At 49.4% G+C, this 23,322-nt stretch overlaps 2 protein-coding genes across 5 annotated transcripts in view; one reads left to right on the top strand and one right to left on the bottom strand.

Moving 5' to 3' along the window:
- LRCH2 (leucine rich repeats and calponin homology domain containing 2) overlaps positions 1-2,944 on the bottom strand; it is a 39,139-nt gene extending 36,195 nt beyond the window's left edge. The window contains exon 1 of the mRNA XM_059482675.1: positions 2,659-2,944. Coding sequence (XP_059338658.1) covers positions 2,659-2,944 — 286 coding nt within the window. The remainder of the gene's footprint in view (positions 1-2,658) is intronic.
- Positions 2,945-10,924: 7,980 nt separating this feature from the next.
- On the top strand, positions 10,925-23,028 carry LOC132080122 (UAP56-interacting factor-like). 4 transcript variants are annotated; one of them, XM_059483134.1, is made up of 9 exons: positions 10,925-11,096; positions 13,371-13,514; positions 17,216-17,358; positions 18,661-18,785; positions 19,620-19,701; positions 20,144-20,184; positions 20,266-20,340; positions 20,980-21,091; positions 21,849-23,028. In XM_059483134.1, the coding sequence occupies exons 1-9, from the start codon at positions 11,015-11,017 to the stop codon at positions 21,942-21,944; spliced, it is 900 nt and encodes a 299-aa protein (XP_059339117.1). In that variant the 5' UTR covers positions 10,925-11,014; the 3' UTR covers positions 21,945-23,028. The 4 variants fall into 4 exon arrangements, with proteins under 4 accessions (XP_059339117.1, XP_059339115.1, XP_059339116.1 ...); XM_059483132.1 differs by having other exon boundaries at positions 20,141-20,184; XM_059483133.1 differs by having other exon boundaries at positions 19,617-19,701.
- The last annotated feature ends 294 nt before the right edge of the window (positions 23,029-23,322 follow it).

The raw sequence follows: 23,322 nt of genomic DNA, 5'->3' as shown, positions 1-23,322 counted from the left end.
CAGCCAGAAGACAAATTCAGATAAATAATAAAATAAGGATTTCCTGGCCAAAGTGTGGCAAGGACAATTCACAGTTAAAAAAAAAACAAACAAACAAAAAGAGCTAAACAGCCAGACATGGTCACTATGTTTTAGACACATCATTTAAAGTACAAAAACTATGCCTCAGTATTTGCAAATTAAGTATTGGCAAGCCATTATGTAAGTTAGATACAAAATAAAATCCCAAGCTATTTTTGATAAATCAACAGAAGCTGTGCTTCAACATAGCTCTTGCTGACTTTACTGATATAAAGATAGAATATTCTGGGTTTACAGCAACACTGCAGATCCTACTGCCTAAGGGCTGGTGATATGGAAAATAAATTGTTTACATCCACACTGGTCAGAGACTGTTTATTTAAAGTATTTGTTTCAAGTACCACAGAATTGAATTTCAGAGTCACTGACAGAAAACAGAAAGTGAAACCCTGGGAAGATCTGGGACCCAAGCCCCCAGCTCCTCAGTCCAGAACCTTGTTCTGGGGATATTTGCATGTGAAACAGGGAGAGCTGCTACAGAAATAGCAGTTACTGCTCGACTGCTGCCTCTGAGGCAGCTGCTGATTCCCCATGGAGCTCCAGGCCCCACTGACACTGCCAAGGATGTCCATGATTCACCAGAACACCATTTACCCACCTGACAAAAATTCCTACAGATCAAGCCAAAACACACACTACAGGTCTTTCTTACAAGCATCTTTTGAGAGCCATCTAAAATTCCTATTTCACCAGGATTCATTCATAAACCAGGACTACACTAAATGAGGATTCTCCCAAGATGGGACTTACATAGATGCAGTTTAACTATTTCAGTACAGGATTTTAGAGCAGCAAGCAATAAAGCTATTTCTGCCAGAGACAGCCCTTAAAACATGTTCACACCACCATTCACAATAACAATTTAATCCTGATGGGAATGACTGAGCTCTACTACATCCTAGAATACAGACACAAGATCACTGTAGACAGGCTCTGACTCAAACCTTGAGATTCAAAATAAATGGACAAAAAAAACCCTACCAAAATGCACACAGCAATAATTAGAAGCCAACAAAAGTACAGAGCCTTGATTCTCCAGCTTCAGGATACAGAAAATCTTTTTAATAACAGATTACCCACATGCCTAGTGCTTTGGTTATTGAGTATCTACACAAAGCAGTGACCAACAATATTGCTAAAGACATTTTTATGCTGCTACAAGGAAAACTCCAGCTTCCATTATTTCATAGAACCTCTTTTTATTTCCAGCTGCCACCATGGACAGTTTCCTATTCCAAACAATATGCCAGCTATTCATAACCCACGGGGAAAGAAAGGCCCCAAAACAAACCTCCCACAGCACCAATTCACTCAAAGAACATTTTGAAAAGCCACTACTATTTGTGAACAAAAGATCCCGGGCCTCTCAGTAATATTTTCGTCTAGCACATTGTTTAAAATTATCTATTTTCAGCAACTACCCCAGCAGCAAAAAACCCCACAAGCAAATGGAGATGAGCCACAACATGAGAAAACCTCCGTGGAAAAGGTAGCTTTGTTTTCCAGGAACCGTATAGAAAAATGCCTCCATATTTACTGCACCTGAAAGCCTGGGTGAACGCAGGCCCACACTCACGATATCAACACACACCAAGCTCTCCAGGCTCACTGCTGGATGCTCACACATCCCTCGCACCCGCACTTGGAACCACCTTGCTGCTGAGCGGGGAGGGCGATACCCCAGGTTTTACACAGCTTCTACTGCAAGGGATGCGACACCCCTGAAGGTACAGCACAACCACAACGCGGAGCTCTCATTCACCGAGGGCGAACTCCAGCGCTCCCCTCACCCTGCACGCCCTGCTCCGGACACACCAGCTGCAATTCCCCACCTTAAGGCACGTATGGACCGACAGAGGTACAAACGCCCGGTTCCCTGAGACCGCCCCTCCTCCCTGCAGGCACACAGACCGCAGCACCTTCACAGCCCCGGGGCCCGGGCACAGCGACAGCGCCGGCTCCGCTGCCAGCACCCAGGGGACAGCGACTTCCACCCCCGAGCACCGAGCACGGTGAGCTCGGACACGCAGGCCGGGCTGTGCAGGGAGCCCCTCTGCCCCCGCATATGCAACACACACACAGAACGTTGTGCCCTGCCACACTCACACACGCCCCTGTGCTCCCGCACACGCTCACACAGAGCCGCTCTCCCCCCGCCTCCCCAGGCACCGCCGGCTGCCCCGCTCCGCTCGCACACCGCAGGCTCAGCGTGCCCCGCTCACAGCCACACCTGCACGGACGCTGGCCGCACACTCACATACCACAACCGACCCCAGTGCGTGCAGAAGGGGCCGGACACTGCAGCCCCACATCCTCTACACCCCGGCACGGTGCCTGCACGGAGAGCCCCCCAAACGCGGAGCCTCCCCGCTGTCCCCCAGTGCCCTTAGCCAGCGGGATCCCCGCTCCTCACCCACAGCGGCCGCTCCCGGCTCACCGCTCGGCTGCGCCCCCAGCCCTGCCCCGCCACCGCGGGGATCCCCCCGCTGCATCCCCGCTCCCGGGCCCCGCACCCGCCACCGCCCGGCCCCGCTGGACGCCCGCAGCCCCGGCCCGGCCATGCCGGGGCCCCCTCACCTGCTTGCGTGGTGTCGCTCAGGTCGCAGCCGCTGCCGGGGAAGTCGCGCAGCTTCCTCCCGCTCAGGCACAGGATGCCCGAGCTGCCCGCCTCCTCCAGGGCCCGCTCCAGGCTGCGCACCGTGTGCGACTGCGGCAGAGCCGCCGCGCCCCAGTGCGGCCCCGACGAGAAGGAGAGAGTCAGGTGCGCGGGGATGCCGAGCCCCGCCGCTCCGCTCCCGGCCGCCGTCCCGCTGCCGCTGCCGCTGCCGTTGTTGCCGCCGCCGCCCCCCTGCCCGGCCGCCATCTTGACCGGCCCCTCCACAACAACGGCCGCGGCCGCTGCGCAGGCGCCGCGGGGCCCGCAGGGGGCGCCGCGGGACGGGGCGGGGCCTCGCGGCGCCCCTCGGCCGCGCCAACCAATCCGCGGCGGCGGCGGCGGTGAGGGGCGGGGCTCCGTGAGGGGGCGGGCGGCTGTGTGCCCGAGGGCTCGTGTGCCGCTAGGGGGCGCTGCCGGGGCTGAGGGAGGGGATCGGGATTGGGATCGGAGAGGCGCCGGGATCTTTTTGACAACGGAGGCATCCTCGGAGCGGGGGTAGCCCAGGAGGAGGATCATCGGCTCGGCAACCCCGACGCCGCTGGGAGGGCAGCCCTGCCCGCTTCCCTCACGCCCCGCTCGGCTTTGCCGCTACCCTCACGCCCCGCTCGGCTCTGCCGGTGCCCCGGCCCCGCGCAGCGTCGGCCGCTCCTCAGGCCCGCAGCTCTCCTGTGCCGGGAGCATCAGAGCCTCTGTGGCCTCTGCCTCGCAAAGCCGGGCACCGGCAGAGCCGGGCACGGACTACAGAAATCACCCACGAATGGTCTGTGGCAGAACAAAGGCAAAACGAGCGAGCGTCACATGAAATGGGTGAAGGAACGCTCACAAAAGCCCCACAGACACGAATGCGCCGAGCTCGGAATGTGAAAGGGCAGTGGGGAGACATAAATCAGAAGCCCCTTGCAGGGTCCAAGGCCCAGTTACCTGAATAAAATGAAACAGACCTGGTGGTATACTGGGTGGATGGATAATTACTTCTCCTACCATGTAATCAGTCCATGCTAGGTGCTGCATATTTCTCTTCCAAAAATGGCTCTGGAGCTGTGATTAGAAAATGCTAAAGAAAGCCTCACTGCCCCACATTTTAATCCAATTGTTATATGTTTGATGAGCAGAATCTGCTTTCAAGCCTTGAACCTCAGGAAGATCCTTGAATTCTGGAATTGGTTTGGAGTGGTTTTGTTTATTTTTGCATGCATATGTCATGCCTAATTGGGGGATCAAGGGAAATTCCCTCTCCAGGGGCTATGGAAGAGACTGGCCTCCAGCCAGCAGCGTCACTGACAGACAGCTGAGCCATTATTGATCACTGAGGCCCAGAGCTGAAATCCGATGTGGCTGATGATGTCTGGGTGACATTCAGCACAACCACTGAGCCAGGATCAGTGAGCAGGTCCTGAGCAGTGCAGGGTTCAGAGCAGAGCTCTGTGGGTTTGGGGATCTCCCTGTCCTGGCACACAGATTGCCCTTCCAGCCAAGAGCTCTGTGTGCAAAATGGAGCTGTGGGGGAAGAGGTCCCATTGTCACACTGCAAACCAGCAGTGTGGCTGTCTGCCTCCTCTGCCCTCAGCTCTGCCTGCTCACAGGGGCTGTGGCATTCAAGCTTTCAGATGAATCCCTGCCAATCAGTCTGGCTGGGCCACAGCTTCTGCTCCTGCCCTGAAAAAACCAATCATTGCCTGGATTCCCAACAGGAAAATCAGGCCAACCTGTATAAACACTGCTGAGTGCTGCCCTTGGTTGAGGTTCCGGCCAGAGAGGGTGGAGGGTGAATAAACCCAGACTGGTGTTGGGCCAGGTGTGTAGGATGATTTTGTCAGCAGACATGGAGCAGGAGGCACAGTGGCTCTGCAGCTGGTGAGAGTGAAGCAGAGCAGGAGCCAGGACCAGCTCCAGCAAATAAATTTTACTAAACATTAGAGATAGTTGCTCTGAGTTTCCAAAGTGTGTGGCATAGCACAGGGCCAGCTCAGAGGTTCAGTTTGGTTGTCCTCCCTCTCACCCACATCACTCAGCCTCTTGCTCTTTAGAGCCCAACTTAGATAAAGAAAAAGGTTAGCTCTCTTTGTATGAAATAGGTCTGACAAATTACCAAAGAGTTAAAGCATTTTTCTGTCACCAGAGTTCTCACATATTAGTGGCCTTTTTATCACTGTGCCTGCAAGTGCCCATACAAAAAGCAAGCCAAGCTTGCTCGGTCTCTCATCTCACATCTTCAAAGGAACTGAAGTTTCCTATGCTGTGGGCTGGAAGCAATGTCTGAGGCTTTTCCTAACTGTTCACCAAAAATTCCCAATCTGCAAATTGTCTTCAGCAAATAGGTGCTGAGTCAGGTAAAAGCTTGAAAGCTGACGGCACATTCCTGTGGTAGAGCAGATTTACCTGTGGGGGTCATTTATCACCTCCAGTAGCTGCAGAACCAGAGCAGATGTCTGGAATGCTAAGGTCTAATTACTTTTATTTCTAATTTCACAGCCTTTCAACAGTTCTTTTTTCCCATGCCCTCCTTTCTTTGTCATTTCACAAGCAAAACCAGAGTTGCTAGTCTAGCGGCAGAAGGCTCCCCAAACCAACCTTCCTGGCACAAAGAGCAGTAAGCCACAGCTGTGCCCTCCCTCAGTTTCTCCTGGAAAACAGAGATTGTTGCATTTCTTGTTTATTATGGAAGTTGAGTAGAAGAAGAGGTGGAAACACTCAGATGTTGTCATGAGACTGCACAAGACAAACATATTTTCTTGTAGCCATGCCAGACAGAGTCAAGTTTCAGGAGTTTGAAAATTTCTGAAAATGCCACACTGCCATGAAGAGCTTCCACTTTGAAAGTCTTTGTGGTTACCCACATCTGCCCCAGATGAGATGAAACCTCATTAAGATATGACTTCAACAAATGTAATGTTAATGCCTGGAGGAATGAGATCTAGATCAGGCTTTGATCTATCTGACTTTCACCATGGAATGCAAGATGTGGTTGCTCACAACTCTTGCAGTGAGGCAGCCCTTGGCACAGCTCAGAACCAGGCAGTGAGAGCTGTGTGCCCGTCCTGCTGCTCTGCCTGCTGCTGCTCTCAGCCCTGCTCAGCATCATGGCTCACAGAGCTCCCCAGGGCACTGCCTTCTGCAGACAGCCAGACAGGATTATCTGCAGTGTTGCTGTGAAATTGATTGTGGCAGCAGGGACAGCAGGAGAGCAGTCCTGGGTCACCTTTGTCACTCTGCAGGCTGTGTCCCAGGGCAGGCCAGCGCTGTGGTGAGGACATCAAAGCACAGTGACAGGCTGAGGTGCTGCCCAGGTCCTTGTGCAGAGCGATGCTCCCTCCACAGCTCCACAGTGCTGGCAGCTCCACAAGCTCTGCCACCTCTGGCCAAGAACGGGGATTGTCCACAGCAGGGACACCCCTGAAGCTCCCAGTGCTCCTGAGTAAAGTCCGTGAGGTGGACACACAGCAAGGCTCTGTCAGTCTGGATTGCCATTTGTTTAGAGAAATTAAATACTCCTGAAATGTCAGCAACGACCTTTTTTGCATCCTTTAGAGACTTCCTTTTGCTTTAAGCAATTAAACAAGAGCTTTCCTACTGTTCTTGCTGTGCTTCTTTATAACTGCACTCAGTACTCCTCCATGGGTGAGACACTGAGGTAACACAATCACTGTTCCTTCAACACTCCCAGGATCCTGGTGCCATCTCCTTGATGCCTTTTCAAATCCTTTGTGTTTACTTATCTTATCAGCACATGCTATATATGTCATGGATATTGCTTTTCTACTTTGAGACCTGCAGGTGTGCACAGCTTCCCACAGGCAGTTAAAATAATCTCCAAATACCTGGATTCAAGATTCACACTAAAGTGGCACCATCTGGCCCATTTTGAAAGTGAAGTAAGCAAATGATACATATATTCCTTCTTAGATCAAAAGGCAAATGCCACTCTATCTCTGCTAAAGGGCAGTCATTTATCTGAAACACCATTTTAAAGAGCTAGAAATAGCTCAAAATACTCCAGCATCTGATGCTTGAATAGAGAAGAAGCAAGCAGGATTTGATCTGGCTGCCTTGGCAAGCAATATCTGTTCTTTAAGTCTTTTTGTACAGACCACAATGAGAGAGCAGATCCATTAATGAGAATATTCCTGATACCTTTCCCTTTGGGAGCATCTGATTCATTGCACAGCTAGCAATGCTTCATTGAGCACCAGGAAACAGTTCTGAAGGCAGTGGGGAGGGAGCCTCTCTCCTTAAAGGCATCATTTCAATCCCCACCTATTCCAGCTACCTGCACGGCAAATCTCTTCTTGTGGTGCTGCAGAGGCCTTTGTCCTTCACTGAGCATTTTGGTGTGATTTCAGTCAAGATTTGTCCTTTTATTCTATTTTGAATAACTCATTTGCTGTGCAGTAGCACACTTGTCTTGCTTGTTTCTTGGAGAGATTAGAAATGTTGCCCTTCCAGTGAAGGTTTACTTTAACATTGAGAGATCCCTAAAACCAGCATAAATTGAACTTACTCCTACATGACAACAAGCAGCAGAGCCAAGGGTGGTGTACCTGTGGATCTCCATTTACTGGAATGTTGCCTGGCTGGTCACAGATTGCACTGAAGCTTCCAGCTCCCTGTCATCCTGTTCACGTGCTTTTTTATGGGATCACTGTGGGACACTCTGCATAGTCCAGAGGTACAGCTTATGGGTGTTGTAGCAGTGGTTTTGCATGTGCCAGGCTGAGATGGCAATTTTAATACACATACAGAGAGAGAGGGAGAGAAAAAGCCAATAATCCCTCTCTAAAAAACTCAGTTTTGCTCTCTGCAGGCTGCATCTGCTAAATTGTAAGAAGCAAAGGATTTTGTCATTATATGTGATCTTGTTTCCCTGAGCAGAGCTCAGTGATGTGTGTACCTCAGCCACTTTATGGCATACAGTGCATAAAAACTGAATTATCATCATCAATGTAGTTCATTCTGGATATGGCTAAAATAAAGAAATAGTGGTGTAACTAGAATTTTCTTCCAAGAGCCTGAAGAAGTGTTTTGTTTTCTTCCATCTTCTCAAGAAGATGATTTTCAAGTGGTAACATATGGTTGAAAGGCCACATTCAGCATCTAACAATAGAACATGAGCTCTTTCTAGTGGTGCTTCACCAATTTTGGAGCAAGCTATTGTAGCTGTACTGCTACCAGTGTTTCTTGTGAAGTGCTGAGAGTGATGGTCCTGGGGTTCTCATAAATTAAAAGGCCTAAACATCCCCCTTGTGGGCAAAATACAGTGTCACAAAAGTGATCAGAGTTTTGGCCCATTGAATTAAATGATTGTTTGTGCTTTGAGCAATTCTGGGAGAGGCTGGAAAGCTTCCATACCCTCAGATAAAAAATGTGTGCATGCAGATTCCAAGCCTTACCTTGTCACATATTCCTACAGCCACCAGGGCTTAGTTCCCAAGAAAAAAAAAAAAAAACTTTAACATTTATTAGCAATTGAGTCATGTAGTTTTAGGTCCATTTCATGAAAGTGAACAGTCACATATTTTGCAATTTTGTATTAAGTAACTGTGATATGAGGTGCCCCTGGGAATAAAATACAAAGGGGCCAGTGTTAATTCTGAGATCACAGCATAAGATTTGTTACAACAATAAATCATAAAAAGTAATTTAACATGCAGAAGATTCCTAAATCTACTTAGAGACCAAGAACACATTTCAGATAATACAAGTGTTTGACTGCTGCCATGTGTTCCTTTCTCCTACTGAGTTTATTTTTATTTAGTTTTAACTAAAATCCTTCTAGGGCTCCTTGGGGTTTCATTGTATGACAAGCAGAGCATCTGATAAATTGAAAGGCCCAGTGCCCCAAAGTAACACTTGCTCTTTTGGAACAAGTTGGTCCTGCCTGTGCCTAACAAGGGAAGGAATACCTGGAGCCCTTGGCAGAGGTGCCCCAGTGCTCTTTGAGGGCTCAGCTTGATGGTTTGTTGCCACAGTATCAGTGAGTCAACACAAAACACTTCTAGAAGAAAGCATAACATAAATACTTCCCCCCTTTCCCCCTTCTTTGTTTCTTTTTTTCATTGTTCATTTATTTATCTCCCTTTTTAGTTGTGAAAGTCACATTTCTGACATTACTTTTTGAGGATGCAGAGTGAAGTCTGTCTGCCAGACACCTGCAGTCCTCTCCAGGGCAGGGGGATTGTGCTTCAGAGGAGGCTCTGGCTCTTCAGGCCTTTTCACCAACTCCACTGTTGATGTGAGAAATTGCTCAGGACTGAGGTGATGGCAGTGCTCAGACATACTAAGCAAATGGGACACTTGCCAAGATTTTAAGAGGTCACAGACTGGCAGTTGAGAGATAAGAGCACATATCAGCTCATACTTCCCAGATGAAGAAATATGGCTTGGAAAGGTTTTATCTCTGCCTTTAATGCTATGCACTTGAAGGAAAGCAGCTAATTAAACCTCTCAGCTGGTGAAGTGGAATTTGCTGCAAAAGCTGTGTTGTAGTTCCATGAAAAAATGTGCTTTGAATATTTTAGAATTGCCATTTCTAAACTCTGCTGTTGTCTTCCTTGGTCCCAAATGTTTGTTTCACTAAATGTGATCAAATAGAAACACCGCTGGAAATCTCTCAGCTGTTGTTTCCAGAGTTTCTGAAGATACAAATGTCCAAGATTTTACAGAAAGTCAGGAAAGCTTTCATGACACTGACCTCACAGAGTGACCAACTCCACCTACTGCCCTGTGTGAAAACCTGGGTCATTCAGCCTGTAGCTGAGGAGACTCCAGAGCCCTGCTGCAGCCCTTCCCTCTGGAGAGCTGCTGCTTTGCAGGACACTGCCAGAGCCCTGTCCTGCACCGTTCCTGGGTGTTAGGAAATGATACGGCTCTACACCTCCTCTCCCAGTACATCACTAAAAGCTGGGTTTATATGGATACTTCCAGTTCTTTCCCAGCAGCCACAGCTTCTCTGGATACCCCGGCTAAATTGCTAGGAAATCTCAGGGGTTCTCTTTGGAGGAATTCTCTTGGACTAGGGCAGCATTAGAGCCAGGTTCCCCAGAGAACAGCAGAACCCCCAGCACATCTTGCGTACCCCAGAACATTGCAAACAAGGTATCAACCCCAGCTCCTCACATCTCACACCAGTCTGCTTCCATGGTCGTTCTGCAGCGTCACTGCAAAATACAGCAAAGGTTATTTGCTGTCCCTCAGCACTGTTCCATTGTTTTCTTTCATGAAGGAACAACTCCCTTAACCAACACTTTCAGAAGCACTTGATCTTTCCAAGAGCTGTACACATACCAGGAGGTAATTCTTGCCCTGATTGATCTGCTTGTAGAAACTTCTCTCCCATTTGAGGTGCAAGATGGAAAACAACCACTGTATTGAAAACGCAGAACATGCAGACACTGTTCACTATTTATGTGGCCCCTATTATGTACGCGGTGAGAAAGTTTATTTCACAGCATTTGTCTTATGGAAACTTCAGAGAAAAGCATGCTCTTCACTTGATGTATGGTAGCCCTTTGGAAGATATTATCCTATCTCTTTTTTATTTCTTCACCTGTCTTTTAACATAGAGGAAGATGGTTTAGCTCGCATTTTGTATTCAAACTGTAGAATAGCTTTGGTGCCCTAACCAATGTTACAGAGACTGAAAGATCCCTGAAGAATCTGAGTTCTGTGTGTGATGGGGATGCTGCCCCAAGACCAGTCCCAAATGGGTGCTTCTTCCTCCAGGCGCTTACAAATAAGAACAGACTTCATGCACGAATATGAGCCACGAGTACCTCTGTTCGTAGAGTTGCTTGTTTTTCTGGTCTTCAGAAGGAAGCAAGGTCATTCCATCGTTCACACGGCTCAGAACTGACTGCCGGGTTGTTAAAACACATCTGCCGCTGGCATGAACCTCGGGGGAGGAAGATTCGGGGGGAGAAGCGGAAAAGTGTCAGTCCAGAGGCTGGGGCACGGTGCTTGAGGCAGAGAGAGATGGAGGGGAGGTGCTGATGGAAGGGATCGGCGGGGAGGGCGCGGAGGGCAGGCGGCCGGGGCAGGGCTGAACGCGGGCGGGGAGCAGCGCTGGCTGCAGGCGGTGCCGCTCGCTGCGGGGACAGGGCAGCGGGGCACGGAAGCCGGGACAGCCGGGCGGGGACAGGGACAGCCGGACACGGCAGCCGGGACAGCCGGGCGGGGCCGGGACGAGGGTAGGGACAGCCGGGGCGAGGGCAGGAGCGGCCGGGGCGGGCCGGGGCCGGCACATTCCGGGCAGGCGCAGTGAGCGCACAGCGCTCCGGGCCCATGGAGGCGGCGGGGCCGCAGCCCGCACCGGGCCCCGCGGCGGGGCCGCAGCCGGGCGCCGAGGAGATCGACATGTCCCTGGGTAGGTGCGGGGCGCTGCCGGGCCCTCCGTGCGGGCGGGGAGCCGGGGGGGCTGTGCGCAGCGACTCGGGCCGGGCTCGGGCCGCAGGTGGCCCCGCCGTGCGGGTGTCCCTGTCCCGGTGCCGCTCGGGCGGAGGGGCCGTGTGCGGGCCCGGGCTCGGAGCTGCGCTGGGCTGGGCTGGGCTGGCAGCAGCCCGGGGCTCACGGGACAGCGGCACAGGGGGCTCGGGCAGAGCAGCCCCGCTGACAGAGAAGGGGGCCGTGGCCTCGCCGTGCTATTTATAGCAGCTTGCTGCGATGCTCGCCATTCCTCTGGCACCGGGAATGTGCACTGAGCATAAACAACCGACAGCCGCCCTGCCGTGAACTCCCCAGGCCTGGATTCTGACGCATGGATGAGAGATCTTGGTGGATTATCGTGTTGGTGTCTCTGCTGTGAAAGGAAATCCACCAGCGCCTTTTGTTACTGGGTCAGCTTCCTAACTGAAACCTTGTGTCATTTCTTCCCAGCGAAGAGTCATTTGTTAGGAACGACGAACATTTTCCACTGCAAACTCAAACTGATCCCTTGGCGTATGCACCCTTGTTTTAATATCTCTATGAGGAGCTATAGCAACAGTGGCTCCCTCATTTTTGATTTATTTTTCTCACATAGTGTTGCACACCCTTTTTCTCTTTGCTGATGTGTGATGCTGCCTTTGCTTTTGCTCTCCCTTAGTGCTTCTCTGAGTCAGACCTCCTTTGGTCCAACTCCATATTCCATCCAGAATGCACCTTACTCAGGGTCGAAGAGGGAATTGGAAAACAAGATGCCCCTGGTGAAGAACTTTTTCCATCAGGTGGTTTTTCTATGCTTTCAGATACATTTGTGCCTTACATGAGTTAGCAGTCACAAAAAACTGCAGGAGTTACTTTAAAGCTGCCCTGATAGACCTCATTCTGCCTCGAGGGCATAGAAATGACCTCTCAGGATCCCCCTGCAGCCTTGTGTAGTAGTCCATTACATCGGTCTGCTAATCCCATCATGTTTTTAGGCACAAAATGCAGGATAACAACTCATACCCAAACAGAAAAGACACTGAAAGGTGACAGATCAAGCACCTGAGCATTCAGCCCCTCTCATTTGCTCATGCTGTGGACAGCCCACCCTCGGATGAGTGTGGTCACCTCCCTGCAGAGCGTGCAGGGATGCTTTCAAAACGCTTCAAAGCATCCTGTGCTCCAAATCACACGTGCCCCAAAGGCACATTTCACTGAGACCATTAGCAAATTCATCCCAAGAACGTGGCCCAGCATCTCCCAGCCTATTCTTTTCCTGGCAGACTTGAAAGACAAATCACAAAAGCAGCCTATTCTTACATCTGCTCTAGTTTCTTTTCCTTGGGCATTGTATTCATTTGGATATAGGAGTTTCTTGATAGGAGATGACAAGGGAGCAGTGCTGGAGGTCTGATAATTCATGGTAAGCACCCACTGAAAGCTGATGGTACTTCTGTCCTTTGACTCCAGAGATACATCAAGGAGCTGGAGTAGCCTCTGCCTGGGAAAGGCCTGTTTTGGATGCTTCATTTCTTGCTAATTCGTTCAAGTTAAAACATTCTGCCTGCAGCTTCACAGATGTGCCTTTATTATTTGCAAAGTATTTTCTGGAAGATTTGAGGTTAAAAGAAGAAAATGTTGGAAAATACGAATTATTGAAGAGACATCCCTTTGCCATTCCTCTTCATCAGAAGAGCTTGAGTTAAGAAGATCCCGTTGATTGCAGACCAGCTGATTGAGAATGGAGGGGCCTGAGGTGTTTCTTGATAGAGCTCTGCACCTGGCACTGCTTTGTGCATGATCCAAGTAGCTCAACAGCTGTCACATCCTCCCCCCTTTGGCCACCTTTCCTACAGCAATTCAAGTCAAACCTTCTCAGAAAAGTTCTCTGCCCAGCACTGAGCTCCTGTGCCCCTGCAGAAACGTTTTCCCTAAGGCTTGTGGGACGCCTGCAGGATCAGATCCCTCGGTGGATGGGGTCTGAAATCTCTGTCCTGCCCGTGCTGGGGACGTACTGGATGGTGGCTTATTTGTAAATCATTTGCTGCACTCTAATCTCCAGCCCACAAAATTGATCCTATACTTTCTAAACTGAGCTTAATCTTTCATTGTCTGCCCAGCGGAGCTCACAGAGCAGCGAGCTCCGTGTTTACCACGGACAATTCGAGCACCCAGAGAGGGAATGGCTGTTGGTGGAAAGTGCAGTTTCCATGGATTTCTCCTCATTTCATTCCAGATGACATCATAAAGCGGCACAGGAAGGAGCAGCCAGATGCCAGCGCCGTGGGCGACAGCAGAAGGCAGCAGGTCAAGAACAGGAGCTCAGCCCCCAGCTATGGGCGGCCCCGGTACCGAGCCTGGAAGCAGAGGAATCTGCAAGGTACATGGGCACTTGAGGCAGCACAGCCTGGCCAGGCTGGGAAAGGCATTTTTAGCAAAATCCAGCTCTTCAATCCTTCTCCTATCCAATTTCTGTGTGCGGATAAGATGTGCTCAGGCCCTGATTAGCTTTTCTTCCCATAACAATGGAATATCAGGGCCCTTTCAGAGCATAATTCATCCATTTCTCTTCCTTCCACTCTCATGAATTACTAATTTAAAGTGACTTAATATCTATTCTCTATTCCCCTTGGCTTTGCATATTTTAATTATGCCTCTTCCTAATCCTCATTTTCCCAGAGCAGACTTAAATTATCCAAATTACCCCCTCAGTAACTGTATTTGATAGCTCAGTTATTGAGGCTAAATTGTCACTTTTGCCAAGCATGCTATTTTTAGGGTGAGGGTTTTTTTTATAATACTGAGTGATCGCACCTTTGTTTTGTTCCACTGGCTTTTACCTACAAACCAAAGTTGTCTGCTGCATGAAATATCTCTGTGATTTTTTTTTTAAATTACTGCTAAGTCACTCCCTGAAGATTTTAGTGATATTTTTCAGAAATATCTTTTCAGTCTTATATTGGAGTGCCAATCATACATCAGGACAATGGGATCACTGGGGGCAATCCTGCTTGTCTGTGTTCTGCCTCCCACCTTTCTTGGTGACCACCACACAGTGCCTTACTGAGGATTGTTCTAGTTCAAATCATGAAGGTGATAAATGCCCTTAGCAAATTGATTTTTCTATCAGAACCCACAGGCTTTGATATTCTCTTGCCCTCAAGCAATTACTGCACCCAGAGGCAAATCCAATAAAATATTTTTCCCTATTTCTTAGATGGGAGAGCTTTTCTGTTAATTTATATAATTATTTCTGCTAGTTTTAGTATTTCATAGGTTTTCAGGGAGTCTGAATTCAGCCCTGCCAAGTGCAGAGACCTGCCATGCTGTGTGGTGCTGATTGTCAGTAGCAATTTGGGGAAGCTCAGCATGACTGGGAATTTAGCCCATAATTCATCAGGGGCTTAGTTCACTTTGGTCCCTGCTGAAATGCAGTCCCTTCTGGGCTGAGATGTGATAACCATTATCAAAATGATGATCTGAGGAGCCCTGCACTGTAATGACAGAGGAGGGGGAAGGGTATTATGCTGATTAAACCAGCAAGCAAAGTGCTGTTAATCCCTCTTGGAATATGGCTTAAACCTCCCTAGTGGAGGAAAGATGATTTTTAATGACGAGAAATTTGAATTTCAAATCTCCTTGGAAAAAAGAGTCTGTCATACATGGGAACTTGTGCCCAGACTGGACTGGCTGAGCTGAGGTGCCTTTTGGCCATCCCAGGTGTGCTCAGGGCCAGGCTCTGAGCACACATCCAAACATGGGATGTGTGTGGGGGGTTCTTCCCCAGCTGCTGATGCTGTGGGGTTTTATTGAAGTGTTCTTACTTTATTAAATATCTGCCAGACCTTTTGCAGACATGAAGCCTCCCATGTGTCACACACTTCAGATGACAGAGCCTTGGTCCCCAGCTGGTGTGATGGGGTCCCCCTTGGAGGCTGATGGCTCTGTCATGTGTCATTTGTGTTGGGTGAGCTGTGCCTGAGTGCCCTGCTGAGCACAGGCTCTCTAATAGGAACAGACTGACAGGGACACGATTTTCTAGTCAGGGCTGCCTTCTGCAGCAGTCCCTGCCATTGCCCTGAGAGTATCCAGGAAAGGCAGCTGAGCTCAGCCTCTTGTCCTCCACAGGGTGTAGGAGAGCTGTGCAGCAAGGCTGGGTGTCCAGGAGCAGAGCAGCCCAGTCAACAGGCAAGAGATAGGGACAGGCCCAGGGTAGGGGCTGAAGAGAAACAAGGCAGGGCAAAAACAGACTGGGAGAATAGAAGCAGGAGAAAAAATCAAAGGGACATTGACTACAGAAAGTCCACATCTGGTCAGAAAGAAACAGTTTGCCAAAATTGAATGTTTGTCACGAGAGGAACATTTACACACCTGCACCTCTGCAGTGAGAGGGCATTGTCTGCAAAGGAAATAACAACTGGCCCCAGAGCTTGTGAACTGTGTTGTGTTTTTGTGCATGTTCCCAAGCAGCACCTCAGGCCATGGGGCACGAAGCACCCCAGCATGGTGTTTGGGGTCTGCTTCCCACAGGCCTGTCCTGGTGCCCTTCTGTTTAGAGCCAGAGCAGCTCAAATCATCTTCAAGCATGTCCCATTGTAAGCAGCTCAGGTTGGTGCTGGCTGGTGTGACACCCTGAGGCTGCAGCCTTCATTCTTTGTGGCAGTGGTGGCCCCTCACAGCCATGCCACTGCTGCCTCAGGACACTTCATTTGCAGTTGCTCCAAGGCAGTATAAATTGCTGTCACGTAGCAGTTGATGTGAGATCAATATATGCACCTCACTGCTCTGTGCTTTGTGTCAGTGAGATCCAGGGTTTGAGTGCACTCTCACTGCCCTCTGCCATGCACAGCTTTGTGCCTGATTTATTCACCCCAAGGTGTGGGCACACCTCACTGCTACAGCAGCTCTTGGGGGGAATGGGCTCAAAACAGAGGGGCTTCAGTGACCTTGCAGCTGGGGATGGCAAAGTGTGAAGCAGCAGTGAAGGAAAGCACACATCTGCTGTTTACCCTTGTGTGCACTGAGCAGTATAACATCTGGTTATAGATAATGGAGGTGTTTGGTAGGCTTGGGGCACCCTTCTGGACATGCTTGAGCTGCCTGCCTTGGTTCAGAGATCAGAGCACAGCGTGGTGGTGACCCTGTGCAGGCAAACCCTTGATAAACTGGTGTGAGGGGCAGCCTGGTGATTGTCCAGCCCTGGGCCAAGCTGAATGGTGCTGCTGACTGTGCCCAAGTGGCTCTGCTTAGGTGTTGCTTCAGGGATCTGCTGGTTTGTGAGGTAACAGAAAGAAATTCCATCCTGGCATTCCAGCTGAGGCTTTGTGATTGTTGTTGTTGTGCCTGTGGCAGCTCGCACCGTGACTCAGAGACTTGCTGTCTCATTACGACTACAGAATTTTATTATGTGCAGTAATTAGGTTTGGAAGCACTGTGCCTCAGTGTGACAGGGCTTTCCTGTCGCTCAACACTTCAGCACTCTTCAGAATCATCAGCAGGCTTAGGGGAGAAGGTTAAATGCAGGACGTACAGCGAGTGTGTGTGTATCATGGCAGAACAGCAGGACGCTTCTACTACAATAGGAGAAACTATGGTGTGTCAAGCTAAAAGAAAACAAATATATATATATATATATATATATATATATATATATATATATATAAAAATTGTGCTTTGATGTGGGCCCTCAGAGCTGCTGTGGGGCTGGGTTTGGGACGCTCAAGTCATGTGTATATCTGTAGCTAAAGTCTTTTTCTGTTTCATAGTTAATTCATAGCAGTGTGAGCTCTGACAACAGATTGACAGGTCTCCTGATGTGGGTGTTCCTGTCTTTATGAGGAATCAGAATTGTGAAAGGCTTTTCTGTTCTGTATTCTTTCATATCAAATAATGTGTATGGCAGTCCTATATACAATAAGAGTGCTAGAGAGACGTTGGAAAAATTCATTATTTAAAATGAATCAGCGTGACTTTTGCACCACTACTTCTGTAGTATCACATTAAGTTAACCTTGTAATCTATTTACAAAACTGGAGTCATAAACCAAATTTTGAAGGTTGCTAAAGAGGGCTTTGTTTTTAGGACCTCAGCGTTTCAGAAGAGGCTTTGGACAGCAGCAGCTCAATCGGAGGCAGTTCAGGAATGCTCTGCCTGGTGGCAAGAGAAGAGCAGCTGCTGCATTCCAAGGAGTGAGCCCTTTGAACCGCCAGGACTCGGCCCAGGAGGTAGGGCAATGAGGAGGGTCTGGCTTTTCCCTAATGTCATGTGGAAATCTGCTCAATTTTATGATCCTGGATCACCCCAAAGAACAATCTGCATAAAAAAACACCATCTTTTAATGCCTGTGCACAGCATTTGTATGCATAGGTGAGTACAGACATACATGAATATGGAATAGCAATTTTACAGTTAGTTTTATAAAGCTTCTGACTTAGCATAATTTTACTGATCAGTTCCCATGGGTTTTGCTAAAAAAGATTTTTTGAAATTAGTATGAAAAGGTTTAAAAATATTTCCATAAAAATTAATTCCATGGCATCTCATCTTACTATTATCATTTAGAGGAGGTGTGTTAAGATTCTTTGTTATTTGTTCTCCACCCAGAGCATTTTCCTAGTTCCTGTGAAGTCAAAGGACAGACTTGGTGACTTGTCAGGTGACTCTGGTTCAGAGATGTACTTTCCACCAGAGACACTGATTGCCAGTGCTGTGACAGATAGTGTGAGAGGCAGCTGGGTTTTCCTGCACTGATGAAAATCCACTCAGTTAGGAGGTCATAGATGTTCAGTGAGCTTTTAAAAAAAATGCAAATGCTGAAGAGGATGGCACATTTAGTGAATGTGTTGTAGGGGTGTAAATAAGAAAGCCCTAAACTGAGCATGCATGTGCAAGGAGTGAGGTTATTCCTGAAAAGAAAGACCAGGATGACTCAGATATTGAGTGTGGCTGGTATTTACAGAGTAATAAGCAGTTGCTAGGAGGCAGAATTCTACAGTAGCTTCCACTTTGCAGGAATAAACCAAGGGGGAAGAATATGGAATAGACCTCAGTTAGTTGGTACTAACATGATGGTAGCTGTCCCACAGAAGTCACCAGGCTGGAGCCTGGGGCAGTGTGTGTTGGAACTGCAGGACAGACCCTGCTGAGGCTCTTCTGGTGTGTTCCATGCAGCAGGGCATGGTCCAGGCAATGCACCTTCCAGACAAGAAAGAGCTGATGACCAAAAGGGTGAACAGGGCTGAAACCTGAACAGGGCTGTAATGCACAGCTTCTGTGAGATTCACTCTGCATGGACTGATCTTTGTTTTCTTCTTTGGTTTCTGCAGCATTAGAATTAAATTAATTAGAATTAGAATGCAGCATTCTCCCTGGCACCTGCTGTTCCATGTGCAGGAAGCAAGGCACCCCCTGACCGATTGTTATCAGCAGAGAGCAGCCCCTCGTGTGCTGTCCCTGCCCTCACCCCCTGCTCTTGTACCAAGATTGTGCTGCAGGTGACAACTGCTGAGGTCTCCCTGCTCTTTCAGGGCACCAAGAAGAGCAATGCTTTTGCCAAAAGCAGTGGTGGGCAGCAGGAGGAACAGCCACAGCCATCTGCAAGCCCCAAGAGTTTCAGAGCAGATGCTGCCAGCATCCGTGCCCCAGGGAGGAGGTAAAATCTCTGGTAACTCTGGGTTATTTTGGCTTTCAGTGGTTTTTACCTGTGCAAATCATGGGATTTTTTTTACCTATGGGGTTTCTCTCTCTGTATGTGCCAGCTGGGTGTGGCTACAGCCATGTGCATGTGCAGCACCAGAAAAATACCCCTGGGTATGTTAGGAAGGCACTTGGAAAGGAAACAACCTCGTACTCATAGTTAATAATGCCTATATTAATCTGTGATTTTATTTCAGGAAGCACAGAAAATGTGACCTTGGTATTTTTAATAAACTTAGTCGCTTTGGGAAACTTTTGAAGGGTGAAATAGCATTTATTTTCATACAGGCAGGAAATACAGATTCCAGCCATAAGGGATGGGCAGACAGGGAGTGTGTCCCAGTGAGGGGCTGCAGGAGCAGGCTGTGCCCCAGGAGCTGTGGGGAAGGCAGTGTGCCAGGTGCTGGGCACTGTCTCATCGAGATCATTATGTTCTCTGAGCTCAAAAGGAAGCTCCTTGCAATCCTTCATCTGCTCTGAGCAGAACAGGGACTGAATAACATTGAGAGGTCCTTTCTGACCTGATTTTTTTCTATGATTTTCCTCCCATGTTTTTTGCTTTTAATGAGCACAGCTCAGAACACACAAACTGTTGCCTCATTTGAACAGGAAATCAAGTTCCTCTGAAATCCTTTGCTGGCAGAAAAACCTGTTGGGCTGAACTCTGTAACAAACTGCCTCATTTGCTTCTTACACTGCTTTTTTAGACCAGCTTGGGTTAGGTATTTTGGCATTAAGTGTTAGAGATACCTGGTATGATGCTGACCTCTTTGTCTCTCTCCTTTAGCAGGCCTTTCCTGCTGAACAGGGGAGCAGCATTCCAGCAGAAGCGGATGCAGCAGTGGTTCTACAAAGCTCCCTTCCAGAGATGGGTCAGTGCTTGAGCCATTTCCTCTGCAGCCTGCTGCTAGTGACAAACCTTCACGTTTTACCAGCCCAGTTGCAGCTTTGCTTCCTAAAGTAACTGGGAGAGAGATGCCCTCATTTGTTATGCAGACCTGAATGCTGCAGGTATTGATAGGAAAGTATTTGCAGGCAGTTTTTAATGCAGCTTGGTATTCTGGCAGCTGGGAAATAAATCCTGGGAGGGTGATAAAAATAAACCTTGCAATTTATAGAGCAGCACAAGCAGGGCAAGGTAAAGGCACCTCATACACATTACTGTGCTAGTGGGAAACCCCAGATTAGCACATTTCTTCACAACTCACAAGGAAGGAGCTCTTCAGATACACCAAACAAAATCCTGGAAAAGGAGTCACTGTTTCTGAGAGCTAATTCTTTGAAGTAATTGTTTTTAAATATATTTTACAGCAGATGGATTCTCAAGGAGAAGGGAAACCGCCAAGGATGAGAAGGTAATTGGAGAACAAAGGCACAATGCAAATAGGCAGTGCTCTTTCAGGCTTGAAGCTGGATAAATCTCCCTGTCTCGGCAGGTGGCAAGTGAAACCCAGCCCGGGAGCAATTCTGACGGTTTCTGTGCTTAATCCCCAGGCGGGCCAGCTCAGCCTGTAAGTAAATGAGGTGATTTGTTAGGGTGGGAGCCCTACAAAAGCCATTGCAAATCCCTTTAGCATTATTGCAGCTTCACTTCTGTAATGAGTGTGCAGTGGGTTCAGACCCAAAATGGTTGGCAAATGATGTCTGGTTCCTTTCCCAGCATATCAGAAGGAGATAGAAATCTCCTCTATTTACCTGTAATTACATGGTAATCTGTAATTACACTGCCCTCATTTGTTATGCAGAGTGAGGAGAAATGGAAGCACCATTGTGGGAAGAGGTGGCAGGCTGGTTGTGCTGGTCGTGGGGTGTTGGGAGAAACAGCATGCCCCAAAGGGACACCCTGTGCTCGCTGTGTAAGAAGAGCTCAGAGGCTGGAAAGGGGCAGCTGCAGGACCTGGCACCCAGCTGGGGGCAGAGGGGAGGGTGGGTGAGGGCACTGTGCATGTCCTGGGTGCAGAGAGCACCCCTGAATAGCCTGGATGTGACAGTCCCCAGTGCTGGACTCTGCCTGCACGGCTGCTCTGCCAGGGAGACATGCTATGGGACAGGTGGAGTGTGTGGCTGTGTCCTTTACTCCATGCTGGTTTGAGAGGATGGGAAGTGCTGCCTGAGCATCCTGAGTGACAGCAGCTCTGTGCTTTCCCCAGGCCTGGATCCAAGCGCCCGTTCCTGCGAAGCCAGAGAGCCCCAGCACAGGTGGCCAAGCCCCAGCCCCGGGGGGTGCTGCTGAGGTTCAACTTCCGCGCCATGGCCAACCAGGTAGAGGATTGTCGACGGCACAGGAGGCACCTGGCTCCCTGCAGCAGCCCCGCCACTGAGCTCTTAACGTCACACTCAGGTTTCTGGGGCTGCCAGCTGGGTTTATCTAACACAGCCTGGGAGGAAAGTCCCGTAGCTGTGTTGGCCAGGTTGCTCACAAAACTGAAGGCACTTGAGAAGACTGTTCAGCAACTACAGACTCAGCCCAGTTTTCCCCACTCTGATGGCCTGTCTTGGCCTGTCCGTGTGCTTGCTTGGAGCAGGGAGGTCCTGCTGATGAGTAGTCCTGGCCAGAGGGGACTGTTTCACTGTCAGTGCTTCCCATTCCTCAGAGACACGTGGCACTTCTGGGCTTTGCTCGCTCTTTGCTTTGGTGCCCTTCTTGGTGTCACATTTTACACTGAAGTATGGTCCAAGAGCCCTGGGGCAGCTGAGAAATCCTGCTCCACCTTCTTCATTGCCGGCGTCTCTTGTCTGGACGGTTTGGTTTTACCTGGTGCCTTGTGCTCAAATGCCATCTGCTTGCTCCTGTTCTTGCCGAGGATGCCCTGTGTCCTGGGGCTGGGAGCTGCTTGGAGGTTTTCCAGCCACACACAGTCTGTCGAGCTCCCTGTGTCTGTGTGCTGAGTGGTTTAATTGACTAACCAGCTGTGAATCACCAGCCTGACTGATGGGCTCTAATCAATACCCCTGCTACGAGTTTGGCTGTGCTTTGCCACAGGACAGGGGACTGACTCGCTCTCGCTTTCCCCTGCAGACCAGCCTGACTCTGGATGAGAGGTTCTCTGGTCTGAGGAATAAGAGGCGCTTTACAGCGGCCAGGAGCGCCCGGCGGACGGTCACCATGCCTTAGGACACGTGCTCGGCACAGGGGCTGCCTGGGACACTCCAGGCTCCCTGACACGGCCTCAATAAAAGTCCTTAGATTCCCTTTGAGATAGCTGATTTGGCAATGTGCTGTCTCCTTCCTTCCACACAGAGTGAATGAGTGAGTGAGGGCAGGGATCAGGCAGGATGAGCGTTTGGGCCAGAGCACAGGGCAGCTGGCACACGGGCAGGGAGGGGGATGAGCAGAGATGGATTTGCTGGGAAGCTGTAGGGCTGGCACCAGCCCTGTCCCCCTGCCAGGGCACCCTGTACTGACCAGGGTGATGGCTGATAGTGGGAGGGTGTACCATGAAGCCTTCCTACACTGTCTGGGGTGGGAGGCTTTGAGCATCATGTGCCTGCCCACATGGGAGAAAGTGGGGATGCTGCAGCTGCCCACAGTCACCAGCATCCACCCAGCTGCCCAAGTTTTGTTTGCAGGCATCCCTGCCCAAAGGTTTGCAGTGTAAGACCCCTCCATCCTGAAAACCTGTTGCTTTGCCCTGCCAGTCAGGCCTGAGCAGCTTGCATTTCTCTGTGGATTGCTGTGCTGCCCTGACTGCTGCTGCAGGGACGGGGTGAGACGTGCCCTGCCGTGCTGCTGGAGTCACTGTCCTCAGCACGGAGCCAGACAGGCTGCCCCAGCCCAGATCACATTTTCTTTTCAGTGCTGAGTAGTTCTGCATTAGGGTTTTTGTAGTTGCAGCTCCACCCATACTCAAAGCAGCAGCATAACCAAACCAGCAGCAGCACTCTGATAAACATCGGGTGAGATGTTAATGAGCTGGGTTTAGACATTTGTAATGAAGCCCTGCATCAACCCTGAGTAACTGCTCCATCCTCCATCCATTGCTGGAACCCAGCACTGAACATGCTGGACACAGCCTGTTACTGGGCTCTGAGCTATACTTATAACAGCAAATATCTGATAGACTGCTTTATGTTTTACACCAAGCATCTTTAAGAGACTGGACTTGGCATTGGTTTTATAGGAATGTGTGAAATGTTTTAGTTGATGAAGCAGTGATGTATGAGTCCAGTGCACTGAATAAAAATCTTAACTTGTCAAATGTCACATCTAGTTATTTCCTTTCCTTCAACAGCTCTTTGGTGCAAGTTCAGCTTCTGTGTGACACTGGTGCTTTGGGGTAAACTGGCCCCCATTGGTGCCCACCTGCAGTTCACTGCTTTAAAAGCTGGCTCCAAAGCAGTGTCAAGTTTTCAATAGCTATTTTGTAAAATCTTTGCTGTGATCTCTTATGCCTTGAATGTTATTGGCAAAATTATCAGGGCAGTCCTGGCTACTCAAAATTGTATTTTTTGTTCAAAATTGTTCAAAATTAAACAAACCCAACAGTCAGGTT

Source organism: Ammospiza nelsoni, chromosome 15, assembly GCF_027579445.1.
Source record: "Ammospiza nelsoni isolate bAmmNel1 chromosome 15, bAmmNel1.pri, whole genome shotgun sequence".
Classification (NCBI taxonomy): Eukaryota; Metazoa; Chordata; class Aves; order Passeriformes; family Passerellidae; genus Ammospiza; species Ammospiza nelsoni.
The sequence above is the reverse complement of the archived record's forward strand: the minus strand, read 5'-3'. Positions and strand labels throughout refer to the sequence as shown.